Genomic DNA, 13713 nt, shown 5'->3' with positions numbered 1-13713 from the left:
GCAAATAAGCTGATATATATATATACACACACACATATATATGCATACCTCAGAGGTAGTGCAGGTTTGGTACAAGTCCACTACAATAAAGTGAATATCACAGTAAAGTGAGTCACACAAATGTTTTTGGTTTTCCTGTCCATATAAAAGGATATAATGCACAGCACTGGGAATATAGCCAATATTTTATAATAACTTTATATGGAGTATAATCTATATAGAGATATTGAATCACTATGTTGTATACCTGAAACTAACATAGTGTTGTAAGTCAACTATACTTCAATTTTAAATAAATAAATAAATAAGATTTCAATGTATGAAGATTATATCTCAATAAGCCTTACTTTAAAAAATAATGTTAGCCAATAAAAAATGTTTTTTAAATGTTTTAAAAAATGTTTTTGTAAACTGCAATCAATCTTCTCAAACCCCACCACTAAACTTATGTAGTATTCTAAGTCTTTTGTTGTCATTTCAACAATCTTTACAGCATCTTCACCAGGAGTAGTTTCCAGCTCTAGAAACCACTTTCTTTGCTCATCCCTAAGAAACAATTCTTCATCCGTTGAAGTTTATTATGAGATTGCAAAAATTCAATCATATCTTTAGGCTACACTTCTAATTCTAGTTCTCTTGCTATTTTGACCAAATCTGCAGTTACTTCCTCTACTGAAGTCTTGAACCCCTCAATGTCACTCATGAGGGTTGGAATCAACTTCTTCTAAACTACTGTTAAAGTTGATTCTTTGACCTTTTCCCATGAATCACAAATGTTCTTAATGACATCTAGAATGGTAAATACTTTTCAGAAGGTTTTTATTTACTTTGCCCAGATCCATCAGAGGAATTATCAATGCTATCTATGGCAGCTATAGCCTTATGAAATGTATTTCTCAAATAGTAAGACTTGAAAATTGAAATGACTCCTTGATTCATGGGCTGCAGAATGGATGTTGTGTCATTAGCAGGCATGAAAACAACATTAATCTCATGTGCATCTCCATCAGAGCTCCTGGGTGACGAGGTGCATTGTCAATGAACAGTAATATTTTGAAAGGAATATTTTTTTATGAGCAGTGGGTGTCAACAGTGGGCTTAAAATATGTAGTAATCCATGTTGTAAACAGATGTGCTGTTATCCAGGCTTTGTGGCTCCATTTATAAAGCACAGAGTAGATTTAACATAATTCTTAAGGGTCCTAGGATTTTCAGAACGGTAAATGAGCATTGACTTCAACTTAAAGTCACCAGATGCATTAGTCCCTAACAAAAGTCATCCTGTCCTTTAAGGCTTTGAAGCCAGACATTGACTTCTCTGTAGTTATGAAAATCCTGTATGTATGTATCATCCTTCTAGGTAAATTGTTAGTTCTTAAAATAAATGAATATAATTTCTGCTTATTTTGATTTTTTTAAGAATCTAAAATGGAAATTGAGAGAAGAAAAGACATGTTTAAAAGGATTTTTGGTGACTTCTAGATTTAGAATCAATATGTAGAGAGCTTGGAAGTCATCACTCCTGTCTTTGCAAGAGAAAAAGCTGGAGAAGCTGCAAATCAGTGACTTTTCTTGAAGCCAGCAGATTACTGAGGTTGCAAGGCCAACTGCCATCTGGAAATCTGGAGAGAGAGGTAAATCCAGAGACAAATCTGAGATTTGCTTACTTGATGCAGAAGTTGCTAGCATCATAAACTGGTAAGAACAATTAAATGGTAATTTTTACAAACTGTTGCAAGTTGAGTGCGGATGAACATGAGAGTAGGAAACTTCTGGAGGATGGCTGCATTATTCGGGGGGATCCCACAATTCATCAGTTTTACCTCCAGAAAGCCCATCATGTTCTCATGGTAAAGTCCAGTGAAACCATGAAAATGATAAATAAGCATATGAAAAGATACTCAACATCATTTGTGATTAAAGAATTACACATTAAAACAAGTTTTAAAAAATGAACCCTAGTAAATGCAGTAAGACAATAAAAGAAAATAAAATGTAGGGGAAAAAAGAAGATCAGCAAGGAAGAAATAAACTGCCTTTGTTCACAGATGACATAACTGCTTATGTAGAAAATCTGAAAGAATTAGCAAAAAAAAAAAAAAGCAAAACTCCTGGAACTAATAGGCAATTATAGCAGGGTTGCAGGATTCAAGGTTAATAGACAAAAGTCAATTGCTTTCCTATATACCAGTGTTGACTAAGTGGAATCTGAAATCTAAAATACAGTACTGTTTACTAGCACCCATAAAAATGAAAGATGTAGGCATAAATCTAACAAAATATGTACAGATCTGTATGAAGAAAACTAAAAACCTAATGAATAAAATCAAGTGAAAGCTAAATAGATAGAGATATATTCCATGTTCAAGAATAGAAAGACTCAATTTTATCAAGATGTCAGTTCTTCCCAATCAAAATGCCAGCAAGTTATTTTGGGGATATCAACTGATTCTAAAGTTTATATAGAGAAGTAAAAGACCCAGAATAACCAACACAATATTGAAGGAAAAGAATAAAGTTTTAGAACTGACACCACTCAACTTCAAGACTTACTATAAAGATATAGTAATCAAGTTTGGTGTTGGTGAAAGAATAGGTCATTAGAACTGAATAAAAAGTCCAGAAAGAGGGGCTTCCCTGGTGGAGCAGTGGTTGAGAGCCTGCCTGCCGATGCAGGGAACATGAGTTCGTGCCCTGGTCCGGGAAGATCCCACATGCTGCGGAGTGGCTGGGCCCGTGAGCCATGGCCGCTGAGCCTGCACGTCCGGAGCCTGTGCTCCGCAACAGGAGAGGCCACAACAGTGAGAGGCCCGCGTACCGCAAAAAAAAAAAAAAAGAAAAGTCCAGAAAGAGACCTACATAAATATAGTCAACTGATCTTTGACAAAGGAACAAGTATAATACAATGGAGAAAAGATGGTCTTTTCAACAAGTAATGCTGGAACTACTGGATATCCACATGCAAAAAATAATAACAATCTAGACAAGACCTTACACCCTTTACAAAAAGTTAACTCAAACTGGATCACAGACGTAAATGTGAAACACAAAACTATAAAACTCCTAGAAGAATCTGGGAGAAAATTGAGATGACCTTGGGTTTGGTGATGACTTTTTAGATACAACACCAAAGGCATGATACATGAAAGAAACAATTGATTACCTAGATTTCATTAGAATTAAAATTTGCTACTCTGTGAAAGCCATGTCAAGAGAATAAAAAGACAAGCTACAGACTGGGATAAAATATTTGCTAAAGACATATCTTATGAAGGAGTGTTATCTAAAATATACAAAGAACTCTCAAAACTCAGCAATAAAAAAAAAAAAAACACAGATTTTTTAAAAGTCCTGAACTGACCTCACCAAAGAAGATATACAGATGGTAAATAAGCATGTGAAAAGATGGTCTAAATCATATGTTGTCAGGAAAATGCAAATTAAAACAACAATGAATGAGAAACCACTACACAATAATTAGAATGGCAAAAATCCATAACACTGACAACACCAAACGCTGGTGAAAACGTGAAACAACAGGAACTCTCATTCATTGCTGGTGGGAATGCTAAATGGTGCAACCACTTTGGAAGACAGTTTGGCAGTTTTTGTTTTTTTTTTTTTAACAGTACTAAACGTACTCTTACCATACAATCTAATAATCATGCTCCTATTATGCCCACATAAAAACCTGCACAACTAAGATGTTCTCTAATAGGTGAACGGATAAATAAACTGTGGTACACCAAGACAATGGAATATTGTTCAGCACTAAAAATAAATGAGCTCTCAAGCCATGAAAAGACATGGAGGACCCGTAAACGCTTATTAGTAAGTGAAAGAAGCCACCCTGAAAAAGCTACATAGTATATGATTCCAACTGTAGACATTCTGGAAAAGGCAAAACTAAGGAGACAATAAAAAGATCAGTTGTTATCAGGGGTTCATTGAGTGGAGACTGAGTACATGAAGCACAAGCGTTTTTTAGGATGGTGAAACTATTCTGTAAAATATCATGGATGATAATGGCACTATGCTTTGGTCAAAACTCACAGAACTTTACAGGACGAAGAGAGCTATAACTTTAATGCATACAAATTTAAAAATATCATTTAGCAGGTCTGAGGATTCCAGGAAAGAAAACATAATGTGACAAAAGAATCTAACTGTATTATTCATGTACGAAACAACTTTGCTGAAGATAGTGGGAGAAAAAGGTGCTGACTAAGTATCTTTGGAAATGAACAAAGTCTAAAAAATTAAAGGGAAAAGGAACTGTAGATAAGCACTGTATTCTAGATAATAAAGTTGTTTCCCATGGGTGTTGAGTTAGCAATGTAGAAATCACTGTCATGTATGTTAGAACTGAACAATTTAGTGAATGGATTACGAATGGTGGGAGCTTCATTTCTCAGAGGAGGGGGGCGGGGTTCCAGAAAAGCAAGGAAAGGGGGCTAGAGGGATCCATGTGGTAATGGATTAGAGTTGGAGAATCAGTGTGAAGTCATGTTTAGCTTAATACTGAAACAGATGGCTAAATATAGAAACATTTATAGATAAATGTATGTACATGAGTTAGAATACATAGTCATGTAGTTGCTTCCCTGTCAGCTGACAGGTCCTAGTAGAAATGACACTCTAGTAGTAATGAAAGGAATAATAATAAGGGCTCCTTGGAGAAATAGTTGAATCTAGGACTAGGGAAGAGAATATATAAGATGAGCCTAAACCATTTTGTGGTGTTAGAAAGTAATGAATTACTAAAAAATAAACAAAAACAAAATGAAACAAAAAACCAAAACAAAACCCCCCCACAATGATAGGGTATGTCAAAGGGACACAGGTGCCAACTAAAAGAGCTCCCAAGGCCAAATTTTGGTATAATTTGAGCAACATAATAAATAACGAGGGCTTCCCTGGTGGCGCAGTGGTTAAGAATTCGCCTGCCAATGCAGGCGACACAGGTTCGAGCCCTGGTCTGGGAAGATCCCACATGCCGTGGAGCAACTAAGCCCGTGCGTCACAACTACTGAGGCTGCGCTCTAGAGCCCACATGCCAAAACTACTGAAGCCCGTGCGCCTAGAGCCCGTGCTCCACAACAAGAGAAGCCACTGCAATGAGAAGCCCGTGCACCGCACCGAAGAGTAGCCCCCGCTAGCTGCGACTAGAGAAAAGCCCGCATGCAGCAACAAAGACCCAACACAGCCAAAAATAAAATAAATTTTTTTTTAAAAAATAAATAAATATATTATAATCCAAAGTGTAAAATAAGCATCCACAAGGCCAGACTGTCTAAACAAATTATTGAACAAATAAATAACTGGGGAGAAGAAACAAATATCCCAAATAGAAGAGTTCTAATTTGTGTAGACAGTTCACCTTCAAGGAGGTAGAGTATAATTCCTCACTTCTTAAGTGTGAGACTTAAGAAAGGGTAAGTGGACTCTGCTCAGTGTTTCAAATTTCTGGACAGTGGCCTCCAGCCTGATAATCTCATTTTAATTCCTCCTAGTACCTTCCCAAAGGTGAAAGAAGTTAGCAGGAGATAAAGCTCTGACCCCAGCTTGCCATGTGCCCTTGACAATATCCTCAGACTCCTTAAGTTTCACCTTTCCTACGTGTAAGTAAGGATAATACAGGTGCATATACCACAGGCTCAATATGAGGGTTATGGACTCCATTCCACCTGGAATATATTACATTTGTAATAAACTTTAGTTATCGTTATTAGTAATGTTGTCACTTAAAAACCTAACCTGGTCTTGTTTTTCAGATTTGCCAGACAACACAGGCTCGTGACACCAGCTCCAGGTATGAAGATGCCCCGTTCCAGAGCTTCTCTAGTCTTTTGCTTTCTCAACCTCAGTTCTGACCATGAGCATCACACCACCCCATTTCTCTCTTTCAACTTTGCAGTAGATACTGGTTTGTACTTAAAACCTATTTATTTGTTAGGAAAGTGTCTTAATCCTAATAAAGTAGGCCTTCACATGTATACTCTTATTCATATAGGAAATGACTCAGAAATAGGGTCAAAGTGGGAGTGAGTTAAGAATCTCTTTGAATTTAACATTTCAATATTTGCTTCTTATCCATGATTAAATGTACACTTTTTTATGGTGCCTGGATATGTTGAGGCAATTTCCTTTATCTATATACACACATACGGCATAGCTGGTTTGACAGGGTTCTGTGATTATGGGGTTACTGTCCATGAGGAAGTCTACATATGTTTCACACTGAGTAGCAAAAAGGTGGGCTGGTTTTCAATCTGCATTTTTGTTTTGTTCTTGACATTACACAATTATGTTACAGGCTGAACCACTCTTCCACTCTCGGTAAACACTTAAACATAAAATGTAATTAAATTACACAACTTTGAAATCTAAGGATTTTTTTTTCCCCTCCTGATTGTAAACTCTGAGGTTCTGAATTTCCAGCTTAACAATTTATAGGCCCTCTCTTGTAACACACTTTAATGAGTACCCTTTCTTTAATCACAATTTTTTTCCCTATCAATGCAAGCTCATTCTCCTTCCCAACAAATAAATGGGCAATAAAGCAATCACAACAAACCCAGAAAGAATTTGAGGTCATACCACTCAACATTTTAACTGTAAAATTATAATTCTTGGGTTTTTCCAAATGTTTATGATGTTTTGAGCTCATTCAGTAAGAGGAAATATATCTATCTCTGTCAACATATTTTAGTGATTTCATCTCCTTTCATAAGACTCTCTAAGGGTTTCCTAATTAAAGGAATTTACAGGAAATGTCAAACAGTCTAAATAACTGATGTGTTGTAATTAAAGTCTTAGCAATTGAGCAAATTAACCTTTATTTTTTAATGACATCAAATTACATGGCAGTTTCCAGAAAGTTTCTAGAGCAAGTAATTGAGGGAATTATCAAAAACTGGGAAAAAGAGGGGGAAAAAATCATTTCTGGGTTGTTACTATAGTATTTTAAGTGTGGAATTAAATTGATAGCAGTGATCTTTCTCTAACATTACAAATAATGAAAGTGCTCCATTGTTAAAATATGACGCTAATATATTTCAAATAATGTACAATAAGGTGAAGAAAATATCTATAATTTTAATTGTTAAGGCTTTAGTAACTTTTTTTAAAATAAGGTTTCTTTTTTTTAATAAATTTATTTTACTTATTTATTTTTGGCTGCACTGGGTCTTCATTGCTGTGTGGGCTTTCTCCAGTTGCAGTAAGCAGGGGCTACTCTTCGCTGTGGCCCACGGGCTTCTCATTGCGGTGGCTTCTCCTGTTGTGTAGCACGGGCTCTAGGTGTGTGGGTTTCAGTAGTTGTGGCTTGCGGGCTCTAGAGCGCAAGCTCAGTAGCTGTGGTGCATGGGCTTAGTTGCTCCGTGGCATGTTGGATCTTCCCAGACCAGGGCTCACACCTGCGTCCCCTGTATTGGCAGGTGGATTCTTAACCACTGCACCACCAGGGAAGCCCTTTAGTAACATTTTAAAATTTCAATTTATGCGATGGTATATTAATAAGACATGTAAATAAAATTATTTTAAATGATAGTAAAGTCAGATAGAGGTTGCAAAGCTGAACAGAGTTGTTAAATTATTGTTAAATTAATTTTTATACAAATATTTATATGCTCAGACCAGTCCAGAATTGAATATAAAAAGAATATATCATTTTGTTTCAGTTTATTTCATTTGAATCATTTAAAAGTCATAATAACTGAAAATCATGCTCAGTTATAAACTGAAAATATCAGTAGTATAAGTAGCTAAATTCAGCAACTGAAGAAAACATCTAGAAGACAATATTGCATGTAATAAATAGCCAACAAAGAACTTGCTTATTTACATCTGAATTTTCCTGGTTACGTGTCTACTATAACAAGATGACATTAATTTTGTATATTTAGGATAAGTTTAAGAATTTACAGTTGATTTACTGGAAGTAACTCTTAAAATAATTCACTAAGCTCTACCTAGTTCTCAAATTATTCTATTATGCTATCTCTGCTCTCAATAATTTTGAATTTATATGTAAGGCAGGAAAAATTAAGGTGAATGTTATACATGCTTTTCCCTTGTATATACGTCTGAGCAGAAATTCAAAGTCCATACTGCTAGTGTGGATTTAAAACAAGACGTTGACTAGGTAAAAAAGCTCTCTCAGGTAGTCTCTGTGAAGCTACAGGTATGACACACCTTATGAGTATCTTAGTCTAAGAATCAGGTTGAAAAACACTTCCCTCTTATCATTTTTATATAAGACTCTATATCATTTTATGTAAATCCAGACAACTCTACAACCTTTTTTAAAGCTAACTTTGATATTTTTCAAAATATCAAACTCTAAAATTTCAAATATATTAATCCTGGATGGGTAATATTTTCATGTTCAAAAGTCCTGTGTAATGGTAAACTGTAAAAATGAAAGCTATGAGCTTCTTTCAGCAAAATATAATATTATGATAAATCCAATTTGCTTTTATAAAACAATTCCTTGGGAAATGGTCAACTTTTTGTTAGTATTTGGGGAGTTGGGATAAAATAAGAAGATTTCAGAACAGAGCACCTATCAATGGATTGTCTTGAGTTTTCTTGAAAGAGAATCATACATTTTGCAACTAGAAATAATTTTACCTCTTCTTTTCCAATGTTTATGCCCGTTTGCTTTCTTTTAGTTGCATTGCCTAATTCTTCCAATATCATGTTTAATATTAGTGGCCATATGGGGTATTTTTAGCTTGTTTCTTATTTTACCAACAACCAAAATTAGTGATTTGTAATTCATTATACTCTGTGTTGTGATTTTTGTGTTCGTGGCACTTGTTTCTGTGTCCTAAATTACTTAGTCATCCCCACCACAGTGTTGAAGGTAGAGAATCAAAGTGTTAGGAAGGTTGACTAGATCCCCCAGAATCACTGAAAATCAATAGGATACCTGCCATAGAATTACTTATTTTTTCTGCTGTGATTTTTTGTTTATTTATCCTACCTTGGGTTCCTTCTATGACCTCAAAGCTTTCTTGCAATTGCCAAATATAAATTCAGACACTTCAAATAATAATTTCTGCTAAAATTTGAATTGGTTTTAAACTGACATCAATGAGACTTACATATCCTTATGGCATTCATATGCTTTTCTCTCCTATGCCAACTTGTCACTATTTCTCAGGTGATTTGAATGCAAATCAATGACACCTTTTTATTGGCATCTTCTTTGACACTTATGCCGACAATTTAGACATCAAGTGACAGCATTAATACTGACGGCAGCAACAAAAAGTCAATGGATGTCTTTGCAATAAAATGTGGATTTCAAATTTATTTTAAATAAAGGTGGTAAGAGAATTTTTGATTTGGGTTCCTCAAGAGATTAAAATAGACAGTGGATAAATAATAACACAAATCCCAAAATGAAATTTTAAAAAATGGATAAGAGAATTCAAAAGAAACATTGTATAGGGTTATTCTAAATCAAACATGACCCAATAGGAAATAAAGAATAATAAAAGGAAGACAAAGTAGATGAGAGGAAAAAAGATTTTAAAAGCGTCAGAATAAAGGTAAACCAGTTTGGAAACTATACTGTTATCTTTCCTTTTTCATTTGTTAATTTTAAGATCTAAAGGCAAATCGCAGTCTATTTCATGTGACAATAATGGCATATTTTGTCTTTCTCACCAAACATTAACTGTACCTCTTCACTCTCCCTCTTCCTAAGTCAAAGTATTTCCACGTTGTACTACAGGAGAGGGGCTGTCTAAAAAATGGGATTTGAGAAAGCCTAATAGTTTTATAAAAAAATAAAAATCTAAACTTTACAATATTTTTATTCCTTAGGTGAGTCAAATGGCACTGTTTCTATCGGAAGCATAATTGAAATCATCACCTGTAGGAATGTATCTAAAAAAATACAGAGCATACACACACAGAAAAATACAAAGGTCTGTACTCCATGCCACAAGATTGTACAGAGCTGAAAGAGGTCCAGGGAGTGCGAAGAAATCATTGTTCAGGGAATGGATGGGGCTCAGATATGTGGATGCCTCATTAATTGAGCAGATGTTGTTTGGACACTGTGGTAAGCAGCACAAGGTACCCCCTCAACAACCAAAGGTGTCTACATCCTAATCCTCAGAACCTGTGAACATGGCAAAGAGACCTGGCAAATAGGATTAAGTTAAGGATTTTGATTTGGGAGATCATCCTGGATTAATGTAACCACCAGGATCCTTGTAAGAGGTAGAGGGAGATTGAAGAGCTACTCTGGTTTTGAAGATGGAGAAAGAGCCAGGACTGCAGGAATGGACACAGCCTGTGGAAGCTGGAAAAGGCAAGAAAACAGATTCTCCCCTGGAGGCTTTAGAAGGAACACAGCACTGCTGATTTTTAGCCTAGTCAGATCCATTTCAAACTTCTGACTTCCAGAACTATAAAATAATAAGTCTGTGGGTTTTTTTGTTTGGGTTTTTTTTGCGGTACGTGGGCCTCTCACTGTTGTGGCCTTTCCCCTTGCGCAGCACAGGCTCCGGACGCGCAGGCTCAGCGGCCATGGCTCACGGACCCAGCCGCTCTGCGGCATGTGGGATCTTCCCGGACCGGGGCACGAGCCCGTGTCCCCTGCATCGGCAGGCGGACTCTCAACCACTGCGCCACCCGGGAAGCCCAGTCTGTGTTGTTTTAAGCCATTAAACTTGAGGTAATTTTCTTCTATAGCAACAGGAAACTAATACAGGGACTATAATGAAATAAGCACGGAGGACACAAAGATGAATCAGACCCCATCAATAGATTAAGGAGATCAGTGTGCAGTGGTGGTGATGTGGATTAAACAGTGACAACACACTGTTTGAAAAGCATGCACAACTGTAACAGTGTGATAGAAATAGACTCTGACCCAGTAAAGGAAGCATCTAATTCTAGCTGGGAGAGATGAAGTGGGTTTCCTTACAAAAGACAATGCTCAAGATAAGTCTCAAAAGATGGGTAGGGTCCTGCCTGGCAGACAAAAGAGGGAAATTCATTCCAGGCTGAGAGACCAAATGCCTGCAAAAATCAAAGCACTCAGACTGGAAAATCCACATTCGAGTGAATAAGAATTTGTTTAGCAAGTCTCAATATTCTAGAAATAAAGGAGCCAAAAGTTTTTATAACTGTTAGAGGTAGTTTAGGGAGAAAATGTTATCTTTACTTAAATAGAAGTTTTATGGAACATTCAAGTTCTCATCACGATATGGCAGGAATGCTTACTTCACATATGTGAATTCATCTAAGCATGTTTGGCATTTTATACCCTGACTATAAGATCTCCAAACTAAAAATACAGATAAATTAAGAGGAGTCAAGAGGAAAATGAGAATAAACAGATTGATACTGGAATGCCAACAGAAATTAGCAATTGAATTTGTCCTTATCATTTAGCCATTTGCTCTCTGTTAAGTCTGCAAGTTTCTTGATGGCAAGGACTGTGGGTTTTTTTTTTAAGAGGGTATTGTTTATTTATTACACATGATAATGGATGATACACAAGCTTCATTCCCATCTATATCTGGTACCGTAATCCAATTTAGATATATTGCATAGGATGTGCCACCAATCATATATTAATAACCAAAAAACTCCATGACTTGGCTTGGGTGACCCTTTTCACGGTGAACTCCAGGTCACAATGCAGTAACTGTCAGTTCAACTACACCAAGGTTTCAGAAGACAGTACCTTCTCCACCAAAGCAGGCTGTAAATAAATTTTGAATGGAACCTGGCATCACCCTGAAGGAATACTAACTTCACACTGTTGGGGTAGTTTACCAAAATGGCTTCAGAGTAGACTAACTTTACACAGCACATTTTAAAAAAAGACACATTTATTCAGTGTCATGATCAGACTATTACATTTAGCAATCAACAGCATGGGTGCAAAAAAAAAAAATCTACATTAAAATCCTTTGTTGGAATGCTTTACACTTTCCACAGAACAGAAACTAAAATAACCTGTTATACAGTTAGTCACAAATACAGTCCTCGAGTCTTTTTGCCCATACACGTGAGTATTGTCTAAAACATGTCTTCTTTGTAGCAGCTAGGCCCTGCCACCACTGTGCTTGGCTGAGTTCACAAATCTGTTGTAACCTGTAGCTTCCCTGTCACTTCTCTGGCTCCCCTCTCCTGCTAAGCTTTGTTTCCTGGCAGTAATCAAAACCTTCTGCCACTGCCACAGCTACTGCTGCTGCTGAAACCACCACAGCCACCTCGGTTTCAGGGTTTGGCAAAGTATTGGCCTCCACCACCATAGGGGCCAGAACTTCTGCCTCCAAAGTTTCCTCCTTTCATGGGTCCAAAATTTGAAGATTGATTGTTGTAACTGCCAGAATCATTGTAGCTTCCACCACCTCCAAAATTGCTTCCGTCATTACCAAACCCATTATAGCCATCCCCATTGCCACCATATCCACCGCTACCAGGGCTGCCAACAAAGCCACCTCGACCACTGAAGTTTCCTCCATGACCAAAGCTGCCATTCCCACCAAAACCACCTCCACGACCACCACCAAAGTTTCCAGAACCACTTCGACCTCTTTGGCTGGATGAGGCACTAGCCATCTCTTGCTTAGATAGGGCTTTCCTTACTTCACAGTTGTGGCTATTCACAGTGTGGTATTTCTGAATGACAATCTTGTCTACAGAGTCATGGTCATCAAAGGTTACGAAAGCAAAGCCTCTCTTTTTGCCACTGCCTCGATCAGTCATGATTTCAATCACTTCAATTTTCCCCCCCACACTGTTCAAAATAATCTCTTAGATGATGTTCTTCAGTGTCTTCTTTAACCGTAGGTTCACCACCACACAATCTGCTGGTAATTCCAGCTTTTTTAGGTGATTTCATCATTTGAAAGGACTGTGTTTTACATTTATCTCAGTATTCCTCCAGTCATATAATGCAATGCTTATACACTGGATGCACAGTAAACACTTTAAGAATCAAACCTTTAATGTGTGCAGTAGACCGTCATATAGTAATCATGATCAGAGGTGGCACATAAAAACAGGCTAATGGTCTGAATGGAATCTCTCAAACTCTTAAACTTGACACGACTATATATTACAATCCTTTTTCTTAATTTCACTAATTGAAATTGACTGTACAATGAAGTTGTGAAACACACAAAACATGGGAATTATAAGGGAGATACTATATATTCAGCAATTTATTTTATATCCAGTTTCTCTGTAAATTTTTCTTTTATAATTTACCATGTTAAGTAAGCACTGGGCTAGCACCACCACCACCTCTTCTAAGACTGTGAATTATGTTTCCCAGAATCTCCTTCCCTGCAGTGTTTTGGCTTAGAGTTTATCAATGAGAGGAACTCCCAGGAGATTTGCAAAGTGAAAATAAAGAAGAAGGACAGGAAATCCATAGTAGATTTTCCCACCCACTTTGCCACAGAAGACTGAAACAATTGGTAACATCATATCAGAGAATCTCAAGAATTACAGCAGCTTCCTGGTGAGATGGAGAGAAACATCTAGTTTGGCATTTACAGCTGAGATCTTTGGTATCAACTTTACTAATTTCAGGAGCAGCTTCTCTGACCACTACTTTCCCAGCATTTCCACAAGTCATTAACCCCCATTATATATGTTAAACTCCTACATACATAGTACATACATAGTATGGCTTCTGTTTCCTGATTGAACATTGTCTATTAGAGTATT

The 13713-nt window shown here is 36.8% G+C and overlaps 1 protein-coding gene and 1 non-coding gene across 2 annotated transcripts; both read right to left on the bottom strand.

Annotated features, from left to right (window-relative positions):
- Nucleotides 1-11518: 11518 nt before the first annotated feature.
- Nucleotides 11519-12762, bottom strand: LOC125961296 (heterogeneous nuclear ribonucleoprotein A1-like). Its single transcript, XM_049698312.1, has one exon. It carries the CDS (start codon nt 12742-12744, stop codon nt 12253-12255), a length of 492 nt encoding a protein of 163 aa, XP_049554269.1. The 5' UTR covers nt 12745-12762; the 3' UTR covers nt 11519-12252.
- A 42-nt stretch (nt 12763-12804) lies between these two features.
- On the bottom strand, nt 12805-12885 carry LOC117203757 (small nucleolar RNA SNORD65). The gene has a single exon (XR_004486656.1). It is a non-coding gene; the product is annotated as a small nucleolar RNA SNORD65 (small nucleolar RNA).
- Nucleotides 12886-13713: the final 828 nt, after the last annotated feature.

Source organism: Orcinus orca, chromosome 15 (genome assembly GCF_937001465.1).
Source record: "Orcinus orca chromosome 15, mOrcOrc1.1, whole genome shotgun sequence".
Taxonomy (NCBI): Eukaryota; Metazoa; Chordata; class Mammalia; order Artiodactyla; family Delphinidae; genus Orcinus; species Orcinus orca.
This window is presented reverse-complemented; position numbering and strand designations above follow the sequence as displayed.

Coding starts and splice junctions, on each gene's coding strand:
- LOC125961296 (XM_049698312.1), bottom strand. CDS start 12,744: ATGACTGATCGAGGCAGTGGCAAAAAGAGAGGCTTTGCTTTCGTAACC.